The sequence below is a fragment of the Merops nubicus genome, unplaced genomic scaffold (assembly GCF_000691845.1).
Source record: "Merops nubicus isolate BGI_N331 unplaced genomic scaffold, ASM69184v1 scaffold11792, whole genome shotgun sequence".
Classification (NCBI taxonomy): Eukaryota; Metazoa; Chordata; class Aves; order Coraciiformes; family Meropidae; genus Merops; species Merops nubicus.
This window is the reverse complement of record NW_008591582.1, coordinates 33,473-51,198: the sequence shown is the minus strand read 5'-3', so window position 1 is coordinate 51,198 and position 17,726 is coordinate 33,473. Positions and strand designations below refer to the sequence as shown.

Below are 17,726 nucleotides of genomic sequence, written 5' to 3'. Positions count from 1 at the left end.
GGAACCCCTCGCACCGCGGGGGCTCAGCGTGCCACTGAACAAAACACACGGGAACCTGACGCTGCGATATTCGCAAACTCTTCCCCCTGCAGCGTAAGGAGCCAAAACCAAAGCTCTGGGTGGTTTAAATTGTTCTAGGAGGGAGGCAGTAGCCTCATATACCCATAGACGAAGCGGCCTCATTCCTACACCTCCATCTTGGTTTCCTTTTGTTTCTCTAGGCAAACTTTTTGGCAGGTTTTTCCACCAGAAAAAAAATGGGCATGAGATTTTTATCTTTCAGCACTTAGCAAAACCAGGGCTATGCTCAAAACCCAGTTACTCTGCCTGCATTTGTTGTATCAAAAGGAATGCAGTTAAGAGCTCCCACTTAGCTTCCCTTTAGGACCTAGAAAATGCCTTTCTCCAAGAAGTCGTGCTGTTCTCTTGTCATTCCTTCAGAGAGGGACGGTTACTTCTTGGAGAACTTGCTCCCTTCCCACTGCTGGATGGCTCCGAAATTACCAAAAAAAAAAAATAAATAAAGACAGTGACATTAGCAGTGACTCTCAGGGTGTGTATCCACAGTGATTTCAGTGAGGCTGCCCCAGCCCCCGAAGTACCCCAGGCTGTTAGTGATCAGCACGGTGCAGCAGGACAGGGGCTGGGGGCAGGTACCCCGGGCTGTTAGTGATCAGCACGGTGCAGCAGGACAGGGGCCGGGGGCAGCGACACCCCAGCCCCAAGGCCATTCTCAGAACAACGATGCACATGCCATCTGGTACAAGAAACAGAAATGCCTTAGTCCAAAGCTTGGGTATGGGAAGGGCTTTGCCTGCCAGTTCTTCAGCAAGAGAAGCATTTTCCAGGGAATCACGATGACACACATATCAATCAGCACGGTGCAGCAGGACAGGGGCCGGGGGCAGCGACACCCCAGCCCCAAGGCCATTCTCAGAACAACGATGCACATGCCATCTGGTACAAGAAACAGAAATGCCTTAGTCCAAAGCTTGGGTATGGGAAGGGCTTTGCCTGCCAGTTCTTCAGCAAGAGAAGCATTTTCCAGGGAATCACGATGACACACATATCACACCAGTGTCAAATCCAGCCTGCCCAGATGCTGGAGCTTCAGCACCTTCTCGAAGCGCTATCCTCCAGGAGCCAGCAGTGCCCTGACAGTCAAGCTGCCACCCACAGCTCCTGTTCTTGCTGCCTGGGGGAGAGGACAGCAGGGACACCCAACAGCCCACCCGTTAAGCCAGTGACACCAGTGCCTTACCCTGGGCTGCACAGGTGTCACTGACTGAACTGGAAGACGGCAGGTTTCCCAGCTGTCAGAGGATGTGAGCTCGGCCTGTAGTAGCTACACTCAGCAAAGACAGAGTGAACAATAGCTTGGCTGTCATAGCCCAAACCAAGTTTGGGGGCATGACAATTAAAAGCAGAAAATAAAGAAAACCAGGCCAAAGTCTCTCTTGTGTCAAGTTCCACTCACAGCCACAGCCATCTGCTCCCCCATTTGCAAATACCAAAGCTGCTGCAGTTTATGCCAGCTGGTTCTGGGGTCCTCGAGGGGTTTCACACTGAGAATTGGCTGTGTTCGTGGACCTTGCCATACCTAGGGAAAGTCATGCAGAAGGTGGTTCTACACCATTTAGCTGAAGGCTGCAGACAAACATTAGAGAAATTCTTACCTGGGGAGCAGCAACTTTTCAGCATTGCCCAAAGCAGCCCCCTCAGCCTCCCAAAAGGAGGCTAAGGCAGCCATTATGAAACCCCACATACTGCACCCAAGTTATCCTGGACAAGGAATTTGTAAAACAAACATTTGTACGGTTAGGAATACTAGTTTGAAACCAAACTGCTAAAGTTCAGGATCCCTGTATTTTAAATAAAAACTCATGTAACTGAGTTGGTTCTTCCTACTGAAAACTACTTCATAGGGAAGTCCCAACCAATCTCCCAAGGCTGCAGTGAGGCAGATCCCCCACTCCCTCGCTTGCTTATCAAACCTGGAACAGACTCACAAATTGCACTGGGTGATATAAATTCATTCAAGTTTTAATCTTGAGACTTGGTTTCCTTCACAATACTGTTTTCACTGCTAACAAAAAAAGAGGTTTCGAAACTTCACTCCCCATCACATAAATGGCAGTTTAGAAAAAAGTTAGAATAAACTCCTCAAGTTATTTGATTCTGAGTAATTTATAGCCAACTGGTATGATTTAAATAGGATACCCCAAACATCAGTGCAAAGATTAGTGTAAACAAGGTTAGCTGACAGTTCCCCAAACATAACCTATTTTTGCTTCAGCCTTACAACATGACAGCACACAGCACCCTTTGCACGGAACCCGTTTCATCAGCGAGAGCTACTCCAGCTTCCTCTTGCCAGAAGAACCAAATCTCAGTGTATTACACAGCAGAAAAACTGAAATCTGACCAAATACCCTAAATCACAGAATCCCATAATCGTCTGGGTCAGAAGGGACCTTAAAAGATCGTCTAGTTGCAACACCCTGCCCTGGGCAGGGGCACCTTCTGCTAGACCAGGTGGCACAAGGCCACATCCAACCTGGTCTTGAACACCTCCAGTGACAGAACATCCACAACTTCCCTGGGCAACCTGTTCCAGTGTCTCACCACCCTCACAGTGACATTCTTCCTTAAGTCTAATCTAAGTCTGCCTTCTTCCAGTTCAAACCCATTACCCCTCATCCTATCACTACAAGTCCTTGTGAAAAGTCCCTCCCCAGCATTCTTGTAGGCCCCCTTCAGATACTGGGAGGTTGCAGTCAGGCCTTCCCAGAGCCTTCTTTTCTCCAGGCTGTCCTTACAGGAGAGGTTTGCCAGACCTCTGATCAGATCTTAGTATAAGTTCCATGTGGGATTAGTTTTCCAAAATTAAAAACAGTCAAGTCATATTTCATTAAAAATCACTACAAAATTACAAGGGTACCATGCCACTCGACCCGGAGGGTTGCTTACGCCGTTATTTGTGTTGGTCTTCACCTTAACACTGCCCAGCAGGGTCACTTCTAACTGGCCACAGACTCTTCACTTTACAGGACGTATTACTACAGTTCTGTCCAAGAGATATTGAGGAGTATGTCTGAAGAAAGCACTCTCCAAAAACAACTGCGTGCATTTCATTTTTGAAACAATTCCCTACATAATTTAAACAAGTTTGCAGAGGACCAATGTTGTGTGCACTCCATTGATGTCATTGTAATCGTGCCGCTAAAGCATCTGCACTTTTCATCCTAAAATATTAAACTACTGCCATGTCAGTTTAATGGGAAGATAAATGGCTTCTCACGTTTTGATCAGAACAATAGAAATACTGACATACTGTGGCACAAAAATAGTATAAATAGACTTTATTGAAGTCAGTACCTTCGTACTGAAGCCGAAGATTGTGTCTACATAAGCACAAGTTGTAACATTTCACAACTTCTAAAAGGAATGTCAACAATTACAACGATCATGCATACCATGGTCGATAATCACATTTTTAGAAGCATTTTCAACCATTTCTAAAGAAATGCTTATAACATTGTTATATATAGAACTACTTTCAATAAACTGCAAAACATTGATCAGCTTTTCCAGTATGAGCTACAGTGTCAACACAAAAGGGAGGCATAAATGTTTAATTTATGAAATCAGAATGGAATATTTACTGTAAAGAAAAATTAAAAAGCTTTCAAATAAAGGCCATTATTGAACCAAAGTGAAGAGCACAACTTGAACTTTAAATCCTTTCATCTCTTAAAGCTGTCCTCTGAGCAACTTCAGTTCAATGCACGAATTCAGTACTGTGAGTATTCCTTGGACTGAAGTTTGGCAATGATGCGATCCAACTGTCTCTTTGCTTCGCACTGTGGAAAATTGCTCATGTCATAATATTGAGGGGCAATTTTCACCAGCCTGTCAAAAAAGGAGAAGTTTGTTACTAAGACTCAAACTTTAAGATGCATCCTACAGAAATTCTACAACTGAGGGAAACAAAGATTATCTGTTGTTTGCAGCTCATTCTGCAGTCCTAAGACAAATGGAAGTTTATGCACATGTAAATCTCAGTCCTCCTCTGCAAGAGCCCAACTCCAAAGCAAAATCTCAGGCGCTCGAGTCTCACGAGGTGCTGGGGCTCAGCCACAAGCCTCCTACAGACCCACGCTGCCACAGCAGCCCACACAGTCAGAGCCACTGCTTCAGGTCTACAGCCACAACATGCCAGTCTGGGTTAGAGTGCAGTTCAGCCTTTGCTGGCTTAAGCTTTAAAATGCAACCAAGGCCACCAAGGATTCTGCTTTAGGCTATGCAGTGCGTATTGTGAAAAAGATTTCCAAGGAAGGATCCAAATGTTTTCCATTACAATATTATTGAATATATATATATCTCTCTCTCTCTGCATGCTGTGTCTTCTGGCTTACGAACCTTTAAACTCCTTCTGCACAAATTCAACAACTAAAGAGCCTCCCCAATATCCAAAGCTTACAACTTGGCTGTTTAAGTCCAACCCTAAACACAGGCAAGACAATTCTGATCCCTGCTTGTCTCTAGAGGCCTCTAATTTCCTTGACATACAGTCTATTGACAAATAAATAGACCATAAATGACAAGGCAGGTTGCACCAGTATTATCACCTCGACCCATTTTATTTTAAGGCAGAATCTTCATCGGATCCCTCCACAAAACTTAAGACAACTACTGCCAGGAGAGGTCCCAGATCTTGAGAACAGAGGCATCTACCAGTCTCTCTTCACTCAGGTACACAGCAGGTGCTGGGACACATCCCCAGACCTGGCATGCCCAGGCAGCTCCTTCCCAGGAGGCTTTCAGTGTTCCGCGCCAGGCACGCCCTGCGCGCTGCACGGAGCTTGGGCAGCCGAGAGTCACACAGCTCCCACTAACAGAAACGAGGCACCACAAAGACAACGGGTAGGCACCTACAGAGCCTGTGCCACCACTGCTCCCACAAACCATTTCAGTTACACTAGCCTGAGGAGAAGTGAAAGGAATTACCTCAGTCTAAAAAAGGAAAATTAAAAACAAGAGCTTTTTAAGACTTTTGTCTTACCATTCTGGCTTAATGTCTGTACATGTCCGGATGTAATTCTTCGTTGTAAGGACAAACTCATTGTAGAGCACCCATTCTGGCTTGTGATCAAGAACAGTGGAGGGATGCAACTGCACCACCTGGTTATCTTTTACTGTTAGGTAATGCCCCGTTCGCTCCAAGTGTGCCACCTAAGTAAAAAGACATTCTTTCATTAATTACCACAGGAAATTTAAAAAAAGCTATTTCAAGATGGCTGTTAAGTGTTCTACACAAAATATACTACTCCAACTTTCAAAAAAAAAAAATTTTTAATAGACACAATCATGGTGCCAGATGTTTTTGCCAACTGCCATGGTAAGCGTACACTCTAATACACAATTTAAGCAGCACATGAAAACGGTTACCACCCAAAAAGAACCATTATAAGCAGAACTGCAATGCCAACAGAAGCGAGTACTGGAAGGAAATATCTATCACACAGGTTTGTATCATCACACAAAGTCAACTGTGGTCTACCACAGAGGTCTGCTTCAAGCACTTCACTGCAGCAGCTACTGTGGGACTGGCGAGACCCAATGTTACCCTTTCAAGCTTCTGTTAGCACAGTATTTCAGTAGTAATTTTACTGATGCATGTATTATTCTGCAAATCCTCTCATACAGTGGGCCTGAAAAAACTGTCAGTCCAGTAAGAATGGGAAATTTAGTATGTCAGAACTAAGAACAGTCCTGTTACAGCATGGGCTTCAGAGCTGTAAAGTGTAGGTTCAGCAACACACTTCTGCTGTGACCTTGGTGAAAATCAATTAACCTTCCTCTGACTAAGCTTCCTGCTCTGTGGAAGGGAATAATGCCTACCTCGCCGAGATGCTCCGATACCTAGCTCATTAAGATTTGGTAAAGCAGGCAGTTATCCTTAGAAGGGTATCCTCTGTAAGAACAGTTAATCTAACAGAACAAGTAACTAAAATTAACCTTCTGATACTGGTAATTCAAGATGACCTCAGTACTTATTTCATTACACATATACACACACACACACTGTAAAAAGCTTCCGCAGGACGGACAATGGCTAAAAGATGTCTGAAAGACATTTAAATCAGCTCATCATCAGCTGCTGTCCTTTAATACACTGTGTACTCCCTTGTTTTCTTAATTCCAAGGAATATCTCACTTCTTTTTTTGCCTTATCAAAGATAAAAATACATCTATTAGATTAAAATCTCAGGACTTCTAAAGCAATAGGTAACAAATTTTAAGTCAGAATATCTCCTTAGTAACAAATGACTTATTTTGAGTGTGCTTCTCTTTTATACTTTGTGACATTAATGCAAAGAACAGGTTTTAGGAGTGGAACAAGGTATTTCTATAGTCTGCAAATCTTTTCACTCAAGATTTTAGAGATAACACTGCTACTTTATTTCAAGTTTGGGGTGACAACAGAGACTCTTAAATGGAGATTAACAGCACACTGTAACGATTTAGGCTTAATTTCATCTAACTCAATCCAGCATTTGCAAAATTAAATAGCACTATATCTGCAAACCAAACTAGACTAGAAACTCATCTGTCACAGATCTGGCGCGATCACAGTACAGTGGTTGCTGTGGGATTATGATTTTTATACAGGAAGGGTTTTTTAAATCAATTTCATTTTTCAGATCAAAAGTAAAGCATGTGTACAAAAATATCTGGATGCTTTATCTGTTTCTGTTCTTCCTATGAAAGGACAGAACAATTTATTTAGATTTCATTCCAGAAAACAGCATGTTGTCAGATTTAAACCAACACAACTTACCTTTAGCCCCGTCTCATTCAGAGGTATTAAAACAGTAAAGTCTTATCTGGCTTGCTGAAATAGTTTCCTCTTCCATGTCGTTTATAATGACAGTAGAGTTATTTCTTAGTTCAGAATTATACAAAGTAAACAAGTAAAACTATTCTGAAATAACTAATTAAGCATACTTGGAAAAATACAGCTACCTCTTAATTCCCAGGGAAGGAAAGGGACTGGAACAACCCCAATGAAGGGAATAACACTCCCTTAGAACAGACAGGAGGGATAAGCCACCCCTCAGCGTTCATACTATCACACCTTCCTCCCGCCCCGAGCGAAGGCCGCGCTGCAGCACGGACCCTGTGCCTGCTGGCACCCGCGTGACCGGCGGGTGTCAGCTCCAGTACCAGCAGCACCAGCACAGAACACACCCCATGAAGCCACGGTTCCACAGCAAGCAGCCACAACCTGTCAGCAGCTGTGTTCTCCTGCTCCCTCCTGGCCTGAGCTGCTTCAGCACACCTGACACAGCCAATTCTGCTTCTCTTCCACAAGAGGAAGTGGCTTGCCAGAGCACTGTGCTAAAAGAGTTCAGAATGCTCTCAGGCAAGCACCAAGGGTGACTTAAGGGAGAGAACAAGGACATGCAGGAGGCAGCATATACACCCATGCTCCTTTGAACCCCTGGCATGCAACCAATCCCAGTGCCTGCAAAACAGAATGCAGCAGCAGCTGGGCCAGGGGGCCTCCAGACAACCCCTCCAGCCCCAGCCGTTCTGCGAGTCTGTGCTGGTTTTCGGAGGATAGAAAGCCTGAGCTTCCACCAAAACCAGAGTCATACAAAGCACATCTAGCAAACAGGTTTGTTTTTCGATGTGTAATAGTAGCAAGCAAGACAGTAGGGAGCACATCTGAACCCTGAGATTATCAAGGAATATGTCATGTATTAATATAGAAACAGCTGTGAACTGGGTGACCTGATCAAAGAATCGGGCTGTAACTGGAGAGAAAAAGCTCCTAACGTTCAGTACATAAGCAGCTACACAAACATGATTCTGAAAGGATCACCAAGAGCCAAGCCAGCCCATGCATCTCTGCAGCAGGCAACTCTGCAGTCCAAGAAAGCCCACCTGAAAGGAGCAGTGTCCGCTGCTTGGATTTCTGAAACTTCTGCTTTCAGAGCACACAGCTGTTTTTCTGAAGCTATTAAAAAGTTTTAAATGGTTCCTCTGCATTCTTAAAGAGCAAAATGAGTATTATTTAAGGCACTGGTGACCACCTTTGTGCCATAGGCTTATTTTATTACTATTCTATCCTTGTAGGAGCCTGATTATCTAAAGACTTCAAAATACACATCATTTTATGCACAAAATAGCACCAAAGACTAAGTAGCAGCAAGAATATTTTAATTAGTAGTCCAATCATCTAACATAGAACTTCCTGTACAGAACAGGTAATTTAATTTCTTCTGTAGTGTCCCAAATACATCCTGGGTTTGACTAAGACACATCTTCCCAAAAACGTTCAAAGCTTGATTTGAAGACATCATGGGACTTAGCTTCATCTTTAAATTCTGACTTCGATTTTCAACCATTAATTCTGGCCCTGCCTTCACTACTAGACTGGAAATATAGTGAAAAATCTTTAAGTTCTTTAAGAAAACTGGTAATATCAGTCTCAAAAAACAAACTTCATCAAGGGAAAGATGACCCATCTTTCAAGTGCTTTGTAATTTGCTTGCCTTTCCCAGTTCAATTTTAACAGTTTCTTTTGCTTGCTTCCTGTACTATAGTTACTTTTGCTTAGTTTTTACCACCCAATTATTTCAGTTACATGTCTATTAATGCTTTAAAAAATATTTTAAAGGGTTTTTGACTTCTGTCAAGTAAAGGACAGGCTGGATTGATGGGCCAGTGCTAATGGTGTGAGGTTCAACAAGGCCATGTGCAGAGTCTACACTGGCATCACAACTCCACAGAACACTACAGGCTTGGGGAAGAATGGATGGAAAGCTGCCTGGCAGAAAAGGACCTGGGAGTGCTGGTCAACAGGTGGCCAAATATGAGCCAGCAGTGTGGCCAGGTGGCCAATGAAATCCTGGCTTCTATCAGAAATTGCATGGCCATCAAGACTGAGAAAGTGGCTACCCCCCTGTACTCGGGACCGCACCTCTAATACTAGGTTCAGTTATGGGCTTTGAGGTGCTGAAGCGTGTCCAACAAAGGGCAACCAAGCCTGTCAAGGGTCTAAAGAAGAAGTCTCATCAGGAGCAGCCGAGGGAACTGGGGTTGTTTAGCCTGGAGAAAAGGAGGCTCAGACGAAACCTTATCATACTCTACAACGCCTTGAAAGGAGGGTGTAGTGAGGTGGGGATTGGTCTCTTCTCTGAAATAATAAGCAACAGGAAAAGAGGAAATGGCCTCAAGTTGCACAAGGGTAAGTTTAGGTTGGATATGAGAAAACTTCTTCACCAAAAGGACTGTCAATTATTGGAAAAGGCTGCCCAGGGCAGTGGTTGAGTCATCATCCCTAGAGGTATTAAAAAAGTGTGGACATGGTGCCCAGGGACATGGTTTAGTGGTGGACTTAGCAGTGCTGGGTGATGGCTGGACTCAAGGACCTTTTCCAACCTAAACAATTCTATAATCACCTATACCTAGTTTAGTCTCATTGCCAAATTATGACTGTGTTCTAGCTGTACACTATGCAGGGTTTGTCTAGCACTGAAGCACTAAGAAGGCAATATTTCCCAGAGGTACTTTATTTTCAGTGAGCAGTTTCTTCCATGATTTTGCAAGCATCACTCTCGTGCCATTTCATATATGCTTTGCATATTCTGATGTAGGATGATGAAACAACTACTGAAAAAAAAAAGACGCTAAAAGGTTTCCATTATAAAAACTAGAAGAAACAAGGGACAGCACAAATATTTTATAAGACACTGCTTGTCAATATGTATCTTTCCAGAAGTGTTTCTGCACACAGAACTGTTGGCACTTTTGAACTCTTTTACTATTCCCTTTGTCTGTCATGGGAGAATGACAAATGGCAGAACTGCTGGAACTCAAGCTTTTATTTAAATATGAAGGGTAAAGAGATGATTTGCAACCAGCAGAGGTTCCACATCAGTCAGTCACATACACAACTGAAGGCAGGCAAGTTTGCAGTACTAACTACTGATCATATAGTTAGCACTATTTCAATAGTTACTACAGGCCTGCACTGCCTGACTTCAACCACAGGTCTTGATTAGCATTTCTCTGTAGATGTTTGTCTACTATGACTTGTTTTAGGCAACTACCAAAGCATAGAACAGTGAAGTCAAGGAGAATCATTTCAGAACAATGTCTGCTGCCATTTCCCATTTCTTCACACAGTGTTTTTTGAAGTTGAAGAGTTTGAAGAAGCAGCTTCTGCTAAGTGCTGCCCATAGACTTAAGAATTGTACATGCAGACACTGCCTACCTCTGGTATGTGCACACTGCAATGGACTGGACTTGGAATTCCACACATGTTCTGTACTAAGCAGCCAAAGAATGACGTACGCATCTCATTACTGTGGTTTTCTGACCAAAAGCCCCCAAATGCCAGAGCTTGAGTATCTGCTTAGAGGGTACAATATGCACAGACTACATTTTTAAATTCATCAGCTGTTGCTAAATAACATCTGAGTGTTTATATTTCTAAGTATTTATAAGTTTTCTACTGAAGGTTACTCAAAGCAACATGGAACTCATGACAGAAGGTTCCAAGTCAAGGTCAGATAGGCATCACACTATCACAGAGGTTTAACAGTCAAAGAAACTGAAAGTAAAATGCTCAAACACATCAAAGGAGAAGAGAAACTGCCGAAATGGCTTCCACTCCAAATGTCTTCAAGAGGTCTGCCATAGCTATTTCTCAATTCAGCCCCAAAATTCAATCAGGCATTTTGGGTGAGGGGGTGGTAAACAACATGCTGACCATGGAGGAGATTTCCAGAAAGGTTTTCATTTTCATCTGTGAGAGCCTACTGCTCTATTCACAGCAGAAACAGAAAAACAGATCTAACTCCTGAGCAGCAGAGACCAAAAAGCTACCTGCACCAACAGTACTGTTCCACATCTACAGCATGAAAATGTTAGATTTTCACTCTAACACAATATAAACCAACAGTGCATAAACATCCAAGGACATGGTCTTCTACAGGTCTAAGACAATGAAGAAAGACACAGGGTACTCTGACAAACCCAAGTGCAACTCAAGCAGCTGAGGCCAAACACCAACTGTCTGGCAGTTTTGTCTTGCAGAACGTTTAAAGACTTAAAGGTGTAGGTGGGAATGTGTACTAAAGCATACCCCAAGAAAGATGAAGAAAACATGGCCCAAAAGCAAGGGCTGAACATCGTGACCAGCCTGCGTGTCTGAAGGGTTTACAGCAAGTCGCTCTTTAAAGCCATTTTAATATTTAAAAACAACCAACAACCTTAATATCCCATTTGCATTAGAGTGAAATACAGCTGCTGACATCGATACTCCCGTGTTCTGAAAACCCAGAACCACGCTGCTGCTGCACTCCTACACATTGCTGGGCCTCCTCAGGGTAATGAGGTTGAGTTCTCCAGAAGTGAGACACTGGCATCCAGCAGAGGCACTGCTGAGATGCACCAGGATGCGTGTTTTCCAGGAAAAACATCATCATAATAGTCACGTGAAGACTCACTCTCATTACAGGTTCTGTACCCTGAGTACAGCAAGGGGACTCTTCTAGCCCCAGGGATGAATGCTGAGGAGAAGAAACCAAGCACAAAGGTACTACACCAAAAAAAAAAAGCAAAAACAATCACAAAAACTAGTGCACCAAGAACAGAACCTGCATTCTAGCCTGGAAATATGCACCAGTGGAGAATGGCTTAGTGGCTTCCATACCATCCTGGTTCCAGAGGCAAAGGAGTTAGCAACAGCATGCATTCTGGAATTACAGACCTGCTCCAGCACTCCAGCAGCTGACTCATGTAATTCTAAAGTGAAATATACATATGGAAAGCGATGCAAAACACTCTCCTTCTATAAGGGCTACTTATAATGAATATTTATATACAGGTACACTTCCCCTCTTTCTATCACATTACAAATAATTTTAAAAATACATATTCTGCAGGTACTTTGGTATGTTTTATGAAGTTACTTCCTCAGCTATTCAGAAGTTAGTGGTCAATCCCTGACTGGCCATACCAGAAACAGTATTCTGTTCCTAGTAAGATTACCTACAACTTCTCTTCCAGATAAGACTGGACTACAGGATGTACTATGAGTAACAATCGAGCCACCCAACAAAGACCACGTGGTAGTACAGTTAGCCACAAACTGAGCAACGTTCACCCCGCTACGACACATCAGAACCGTACCAGCGTAACAAGCCATGTCAACACTGAACTATGTTCCCGGCGCCACCATAACATACCTGCATGAAATACCCAGTAACTAATGCCTTCCTGATGTTGATGTAATAGTCTCGGCTGGTAAAGTCTGTGCTCCTGCGAGGCAAATTAAATCTATCCATGATTCGTGACAGCTGCTGGCGTACATTGTCTGCAGACATCAGGGACCTGTAGTTAATGAAGTTGTCATAACACCACTGAACCGACTCATGATCTGCAACATTAAAAAACATGAATCAAAAATTAGTATTTCATCCAATTAGACCAAGTAAAGAAAATAGCATCTAAACCAATTGATCAGATGAACCAGAAAAAAATATCCGTAAACTTTTACAAATGACAAAAGCTCTTAATTTATTCAGTCCATTTATTGCATTAGAAAGCTGGCCCAAATTGTTTTCTACTCAGGAAGCACGTGATCAGGAAAAAAAAAACCACTTTGCTTTCCCCCCCTCACCAAAATAACACACACACCACCACTGATATTTTGTCGAAATTCTGTACCAATAAATTTGCATGTTTCAAAAATCATGCCCTGCAACTCGAAAAATCACCTTCCAAACCAGCAGTGTAAAACAAAGATTGTACTGTGTTCCTTAAATTCAGTTAACTGTAGTGTGCAATGAACACAGTTACTGTGCATGACTATACTGTACTGAAGAAACAACCCTCCTTCAATTCAACTTCCAAGTAACAGTTAAGGGCTATACAGACAGGCTAATAAAGAGCACGAGGACCCTCACGGCAGTTTAAGTAAACATGGCTCGTAAAACACAGCATCAGTAACAGAGCTCTGTACTCTAAGTCACTGCTTCTGCTGCTGATAGCTCCAATATGAAACCTGTTCAGACAGCAGGCCTGAGTCATTCCATCAGGATAAAAACCCTGCATGTTTAACACCAAGAAACCCAGTTCTCCCTATTAGTTGTTACTTTGCAAGTGATGCTCTTACATTCTTTGTCAGTTTAATAATCCAACAAAATCAGCCTTAACAATAATTAAAACTTCAAGTATCTCTTGTACAGAGAGAGAGACTGCTTAATTTGCATTGAAAAGAAGGTTACATAATTTAAGGGAAGTTCTTTCTGTGCTTTATCTTACTGAAAATATTTAAAATTCAGTATGAATGCTGAAGCTGTAGTATGCTATACAGGAGAACCAGAATTGAATTACTGTAGAATGGTGTTTTCCGTGACATTTAAACTGTGGTTTTAGATGACCCATAACTGGTTTATATTGTTCTAGACATAAGGAGTAGCAGCATTTTGTCTCGTGAACCCCATAAACTCTACTCAGATTTCATAGTAAAACTGAAGAAAACATTCCCCAAATAATTCCATCCCTCAGCATAAGAACAGTGGCCTCCAGAAACATATGCACACACAAAATGTCTGCAAGACATACTGGATTCTGATAACTAAAAAGCTGATAGAAAAAAAAAAATCAAGCAACAGATGCCTCCAATTCACAGGTGTTTGGTGGAAGTTTTTCGGCTGTTGTTTTAAACTGTTTTGAAGACTTTTGGACTTTTGCTCTGAAGACACCTCTATTTCAGATTGATACATTGTTAAAATGTTTCAGTGCAATATCTGTAGATAAAGCTGCAGCAGAAAGGGGCACCAAGCTATGTTTATCTCAGGGTAAAAGACTTGCTTTTTGTCTGTTTACAGGAAAATGGAACTGGAGCATTTAAATTAACCTGGTTGGCAGTTAAGAGTCATCTTTTAACTTACCACCAGGATAAGTTACAGTTTAAAAAGTGTGCCACTTATGTAGTCCTTTTCAAGGACTCCTAGCATCACCTGTTCATTCCCATCTTTTTCAAGCTGCTAAAATAGACTTCAGCTATGCTGAGGAAGACCACAATGTACACAGAAACAGGGTAAATAAATTTACTGTATGGCTCTAAGTTACTTCTGGTTGATGCATCACCCCTGTGCCTCTCAGTCCATCCCAAGGCCTTATTATCCAATTCCTAACTATATTAAAAAGTTAGGATTAAAAAGGTTTTAGTTCTAGGAACATATTCTTCTCCAAAGTCAAAGTGTTTTTTGTACTACTCTCCTTGAAAAAATTAGTACGCAATTATGTAGGTTTTTCTATAATTAATGCCAGATAAACTTCCAGTATTTTTTAATTATAGGAATGCTTATTTCCTTCTGTCCACAGTTACCCAGCACTGATTTAAAAGCCCAGCTTGTCTCCATAGTCATTTTAACTGTTACATGACCTCTTGGCTCTTTGTTTTGTTTCCCCCTCAAAAAAAGCAGCACTTAAATAACACTCATATATACTTAGGGGGAAAAAAAAAAAAGTCAATATTTAAGATTCCAGTTGAATGACTCAAAAAACAAACCCAAGCCTTTCGACTGTCCACACAAACCAGAAGCAAAAGCAAAGTAATACAAATAATTTTGCTGCAACAAGTGCATACTTACTCTGTTTGAAAGCATGGTAGACATTCAGCAACGTCAAATGATCTCCATCTATGTGGGCAAACCTCATCTTGGCTTCATCTGCTGCTTTCTTTGCTTCCGTGGGGCGAACAAAACACTGTGGGACTAAACAAGGTTGGTATGGGCCCAACACAAACGCCCATATCGATGAGTCACGCATTCACAGACAGAGGAACAAGGCCTAGCTAGGTCAGTTCACAGAGCATAGGGCAGGGCAGGATGGCCTCCAACTGCATCTTGGACTGTTTACTACCTTGATTTGGTACATCAACACCTAACCACATCTGTAAGACAAGAGGATTTCAAAGCTACAGGGTACCTGATTATTTTAATAGAACTATATGCAGGCATCAAGATCTCTGTTCTGAAGGCCATCAAGATTGCCTATTTATACTGGAAGGCTAAACAGATCTTAGGTCAAGACCCAGTGCTGATAGCTCTACCACAAGATAGTACCCCATATCACAAAGCCAACTTGCAATTCAAGTGTTTTCTCAGAAAGCCGCTATGGACAGAGTGAAGAAGATAGTTCTGAAACTGTACTGCACGAGCACAGTCTAAACACACACCAGTTTTACCACAAATCTACTAGACAGAACACACTCGTAAGGTCCAGCCTGTTCCCCAGGTGGTATTGCTATCAGCACTGGTACACAGAAACATGTGAATGACAGTATTAACAAGTCTAACGGCTGTGATGGTAGCGGTAGTGGTGGAAGGTTAAACTGTCCTTCAGCAACACTTGAAACAAAACCTTAAAAAACTATAAAAAGTGGTGATGAGCTCGCTCTCTCTCTTACATAAATCTGACTCAGTCTGACTTGAATCCAAAACTCATGTTTTAACATTCTCTTTCCAACTACAGGCTACCAAAGACCATCAATAGAATTGCAGCCAACTTAATTCAGGTCTGTCAACATTCTTACAGATTTGCAGTATCAGTACTAATTCACAAGATGGTGGAAGTAGTTACAAGAGATCTTTACTTTATAGAGATCTACAGGAGGAAAAAAATAATTTTGGTTTTAAGTATATATAATTTTGAAGATGTTAAATTTCAATAAAGTTAATACTAAGTAAGACACTACAAATCCTTATCTTCTTCCAGCTGCTTGGGACTACATTAACCTTCTCAGAACTGAGGCTCACCAATTTAATGAGAACACCCCTTTCCATTTCATCTGTCCCTAACAGATGAGTGCCTTTTTGTGGGGTATTATGCGGTTTCACTTAATTCTTAAATTCCCATAAAAGCCCCAAAACACTACATGAGATGAATACTGACTGGATTGAACTTGAGAAAATACACACTGCAACTGTGAATCACGTGGCAGCAAATCAAGAAAGACCAATGCATTGTAGAAAATAGAAATGCAGGTGCAAAATAAACCCTCTATGTTTTGGGTCTTGCATTTGAAAACAGGTAAAATAAGGTGTGTTTTAATTTAAGTCAGACAAAAGCAAATTACAAATTATTCTATCACTAGTTTAACTCTGTTTTGAGTAAGTAATAGCACTTTCTACCCTGCAGCAAGACATGACTGCTCTTACAAAATTAAGTACAATAATTTAATCTGCTCATTTATTCAATGCTATTTTATTTTCTTGTACCTAGTTTTCCATTCAATCCGAACTATTAAACACATGGATTTGCTACCAAGAGCCTGACAATCTTTATGTGGACTTAAGATACTGTAACAGGGTCATGTTTGTTTTAAGAGCAGAATTTTAGTTAAAACCCATACATTAACCAGCTTCCATCATTCCAAAAAAAGCCACCTAACTTATTTATCATTACAGTAATTGTGCTTTAAAACAAAAAAAATCACGTTGGCAAAAGGTAAATAGAAAAAGGAGAGAAATCAGTTGAACACCACAGACAAAAATACTGGACTTACTGCTCTGTAGTAGAGACTGAGGGAAAGGTGGGGAAGGGAAGAGAAAGACAGGCACCAACCTACCACCACCTCCGCAATTAAGCCATTTTATGTTAACAATTATTACAGTTCTGCCCTGCCCATCTGCTCTGAGTCTGAACAATCAAAACTCTGCAAGAAACATTGTAGTTTGTTCTTAAAAAATGTCATATAAATATACTGTAAGACTAAACTGAAGCAACAGATTTTACACTTAGCCAAAAATACTACCTTTCTTTTTTCCTTTCTTTCTCTATTCAGCCAAATTAAGTGTACAATCAGTACACCTGCATTATGAAGAGCCTGGTAAAACGTCACACCCACAAACCAAGAGTAGTTATTAGTAAAGGCATTGCCATTTTCAAACAGACAAAACCCTGCTGCTTGTCCTATGATGACTCCCTATAAAACAGTCAGTTCTACGTAGCTCAGAAATTAAATATAAGGCTTGCCTGATAACATTTGTCTCTCAAAATCTCACGACAAGCAACTCTGCTCTGATGCAGTGCTGGTCACGTAACACAGAAGCAAAGTACAGCTTTGCACACAAATTAATTCTTAAAAATACACACCCTCCTCCAAAGTTTCCTTCTTCCCTTTAAAAGTAACAGCTGTTCTTCAGCTTTACCACTTAATGACTGAAGAATGTATGATCATTTCATGTACAAGCTTACAGTTTAATATAAACTACACTATAATCCTTTTGGAAATAACGGGATTTACCAAAGTGCAGAAGAATAGATTTCACTGCCTTAAAACCACAGTGGTGGAGCTGACATTTTGGGTCCTGACTATGAACCCAAAAAAAAAAAAATTTTTTCCACTAGCCTGACTTCCCCCCCCCCCACAAAATATATACACTTAACTGAAGTCAGGAATAAACTGTTTGACCATTTTATGCATGTTCATTTCTTAACATTACTGTTCATTAGCTTCAAAGTCTCTATATAACCCATAATGATTGATTAAACTCCTAAGGACTGATTACACCCGTGTGAAGTTTTAAAGAACAGTTCTAATTTTATTAGAAATAGATTTATATTGTTAACGTATTTGATGTGGAAAATTCACATTTTCCCCAAACTGAGGATTTTCATTTTGTTTAGCATCT

General features: G+C 41.4%; 1 protein-coding gene across 1 annotated transcript in view; it reads right to left on the bottom strand.

The window, feature by feature from the left end:
- Positions 1–3,347: 3,347 nt before the first annotated feature.
- The window catches only part of LOC103782547 (putative pre-mRNA-splicing factor ATP-dependent RNA helicase DHX15), a gene marked incomplete at its 5' end in the record, with an annotated part of 42,493 nt that continues 28,114 nt past the window's right edge, over positions 3,348–17,726 (bottom strand). The window contains 4 exon segments of the mRNA XM_008950317.1: positions 3,348–3,912; positions 5,066–5,235; positions 12,267–12,457; positions 14,682–14,804. Coding sequence (XP_008948565.1) covers positions 3,795–3,912; positions 5,066–5,235; positions 12,267–12,457; positions 14,682–14,804 — 602 coding nt within the window.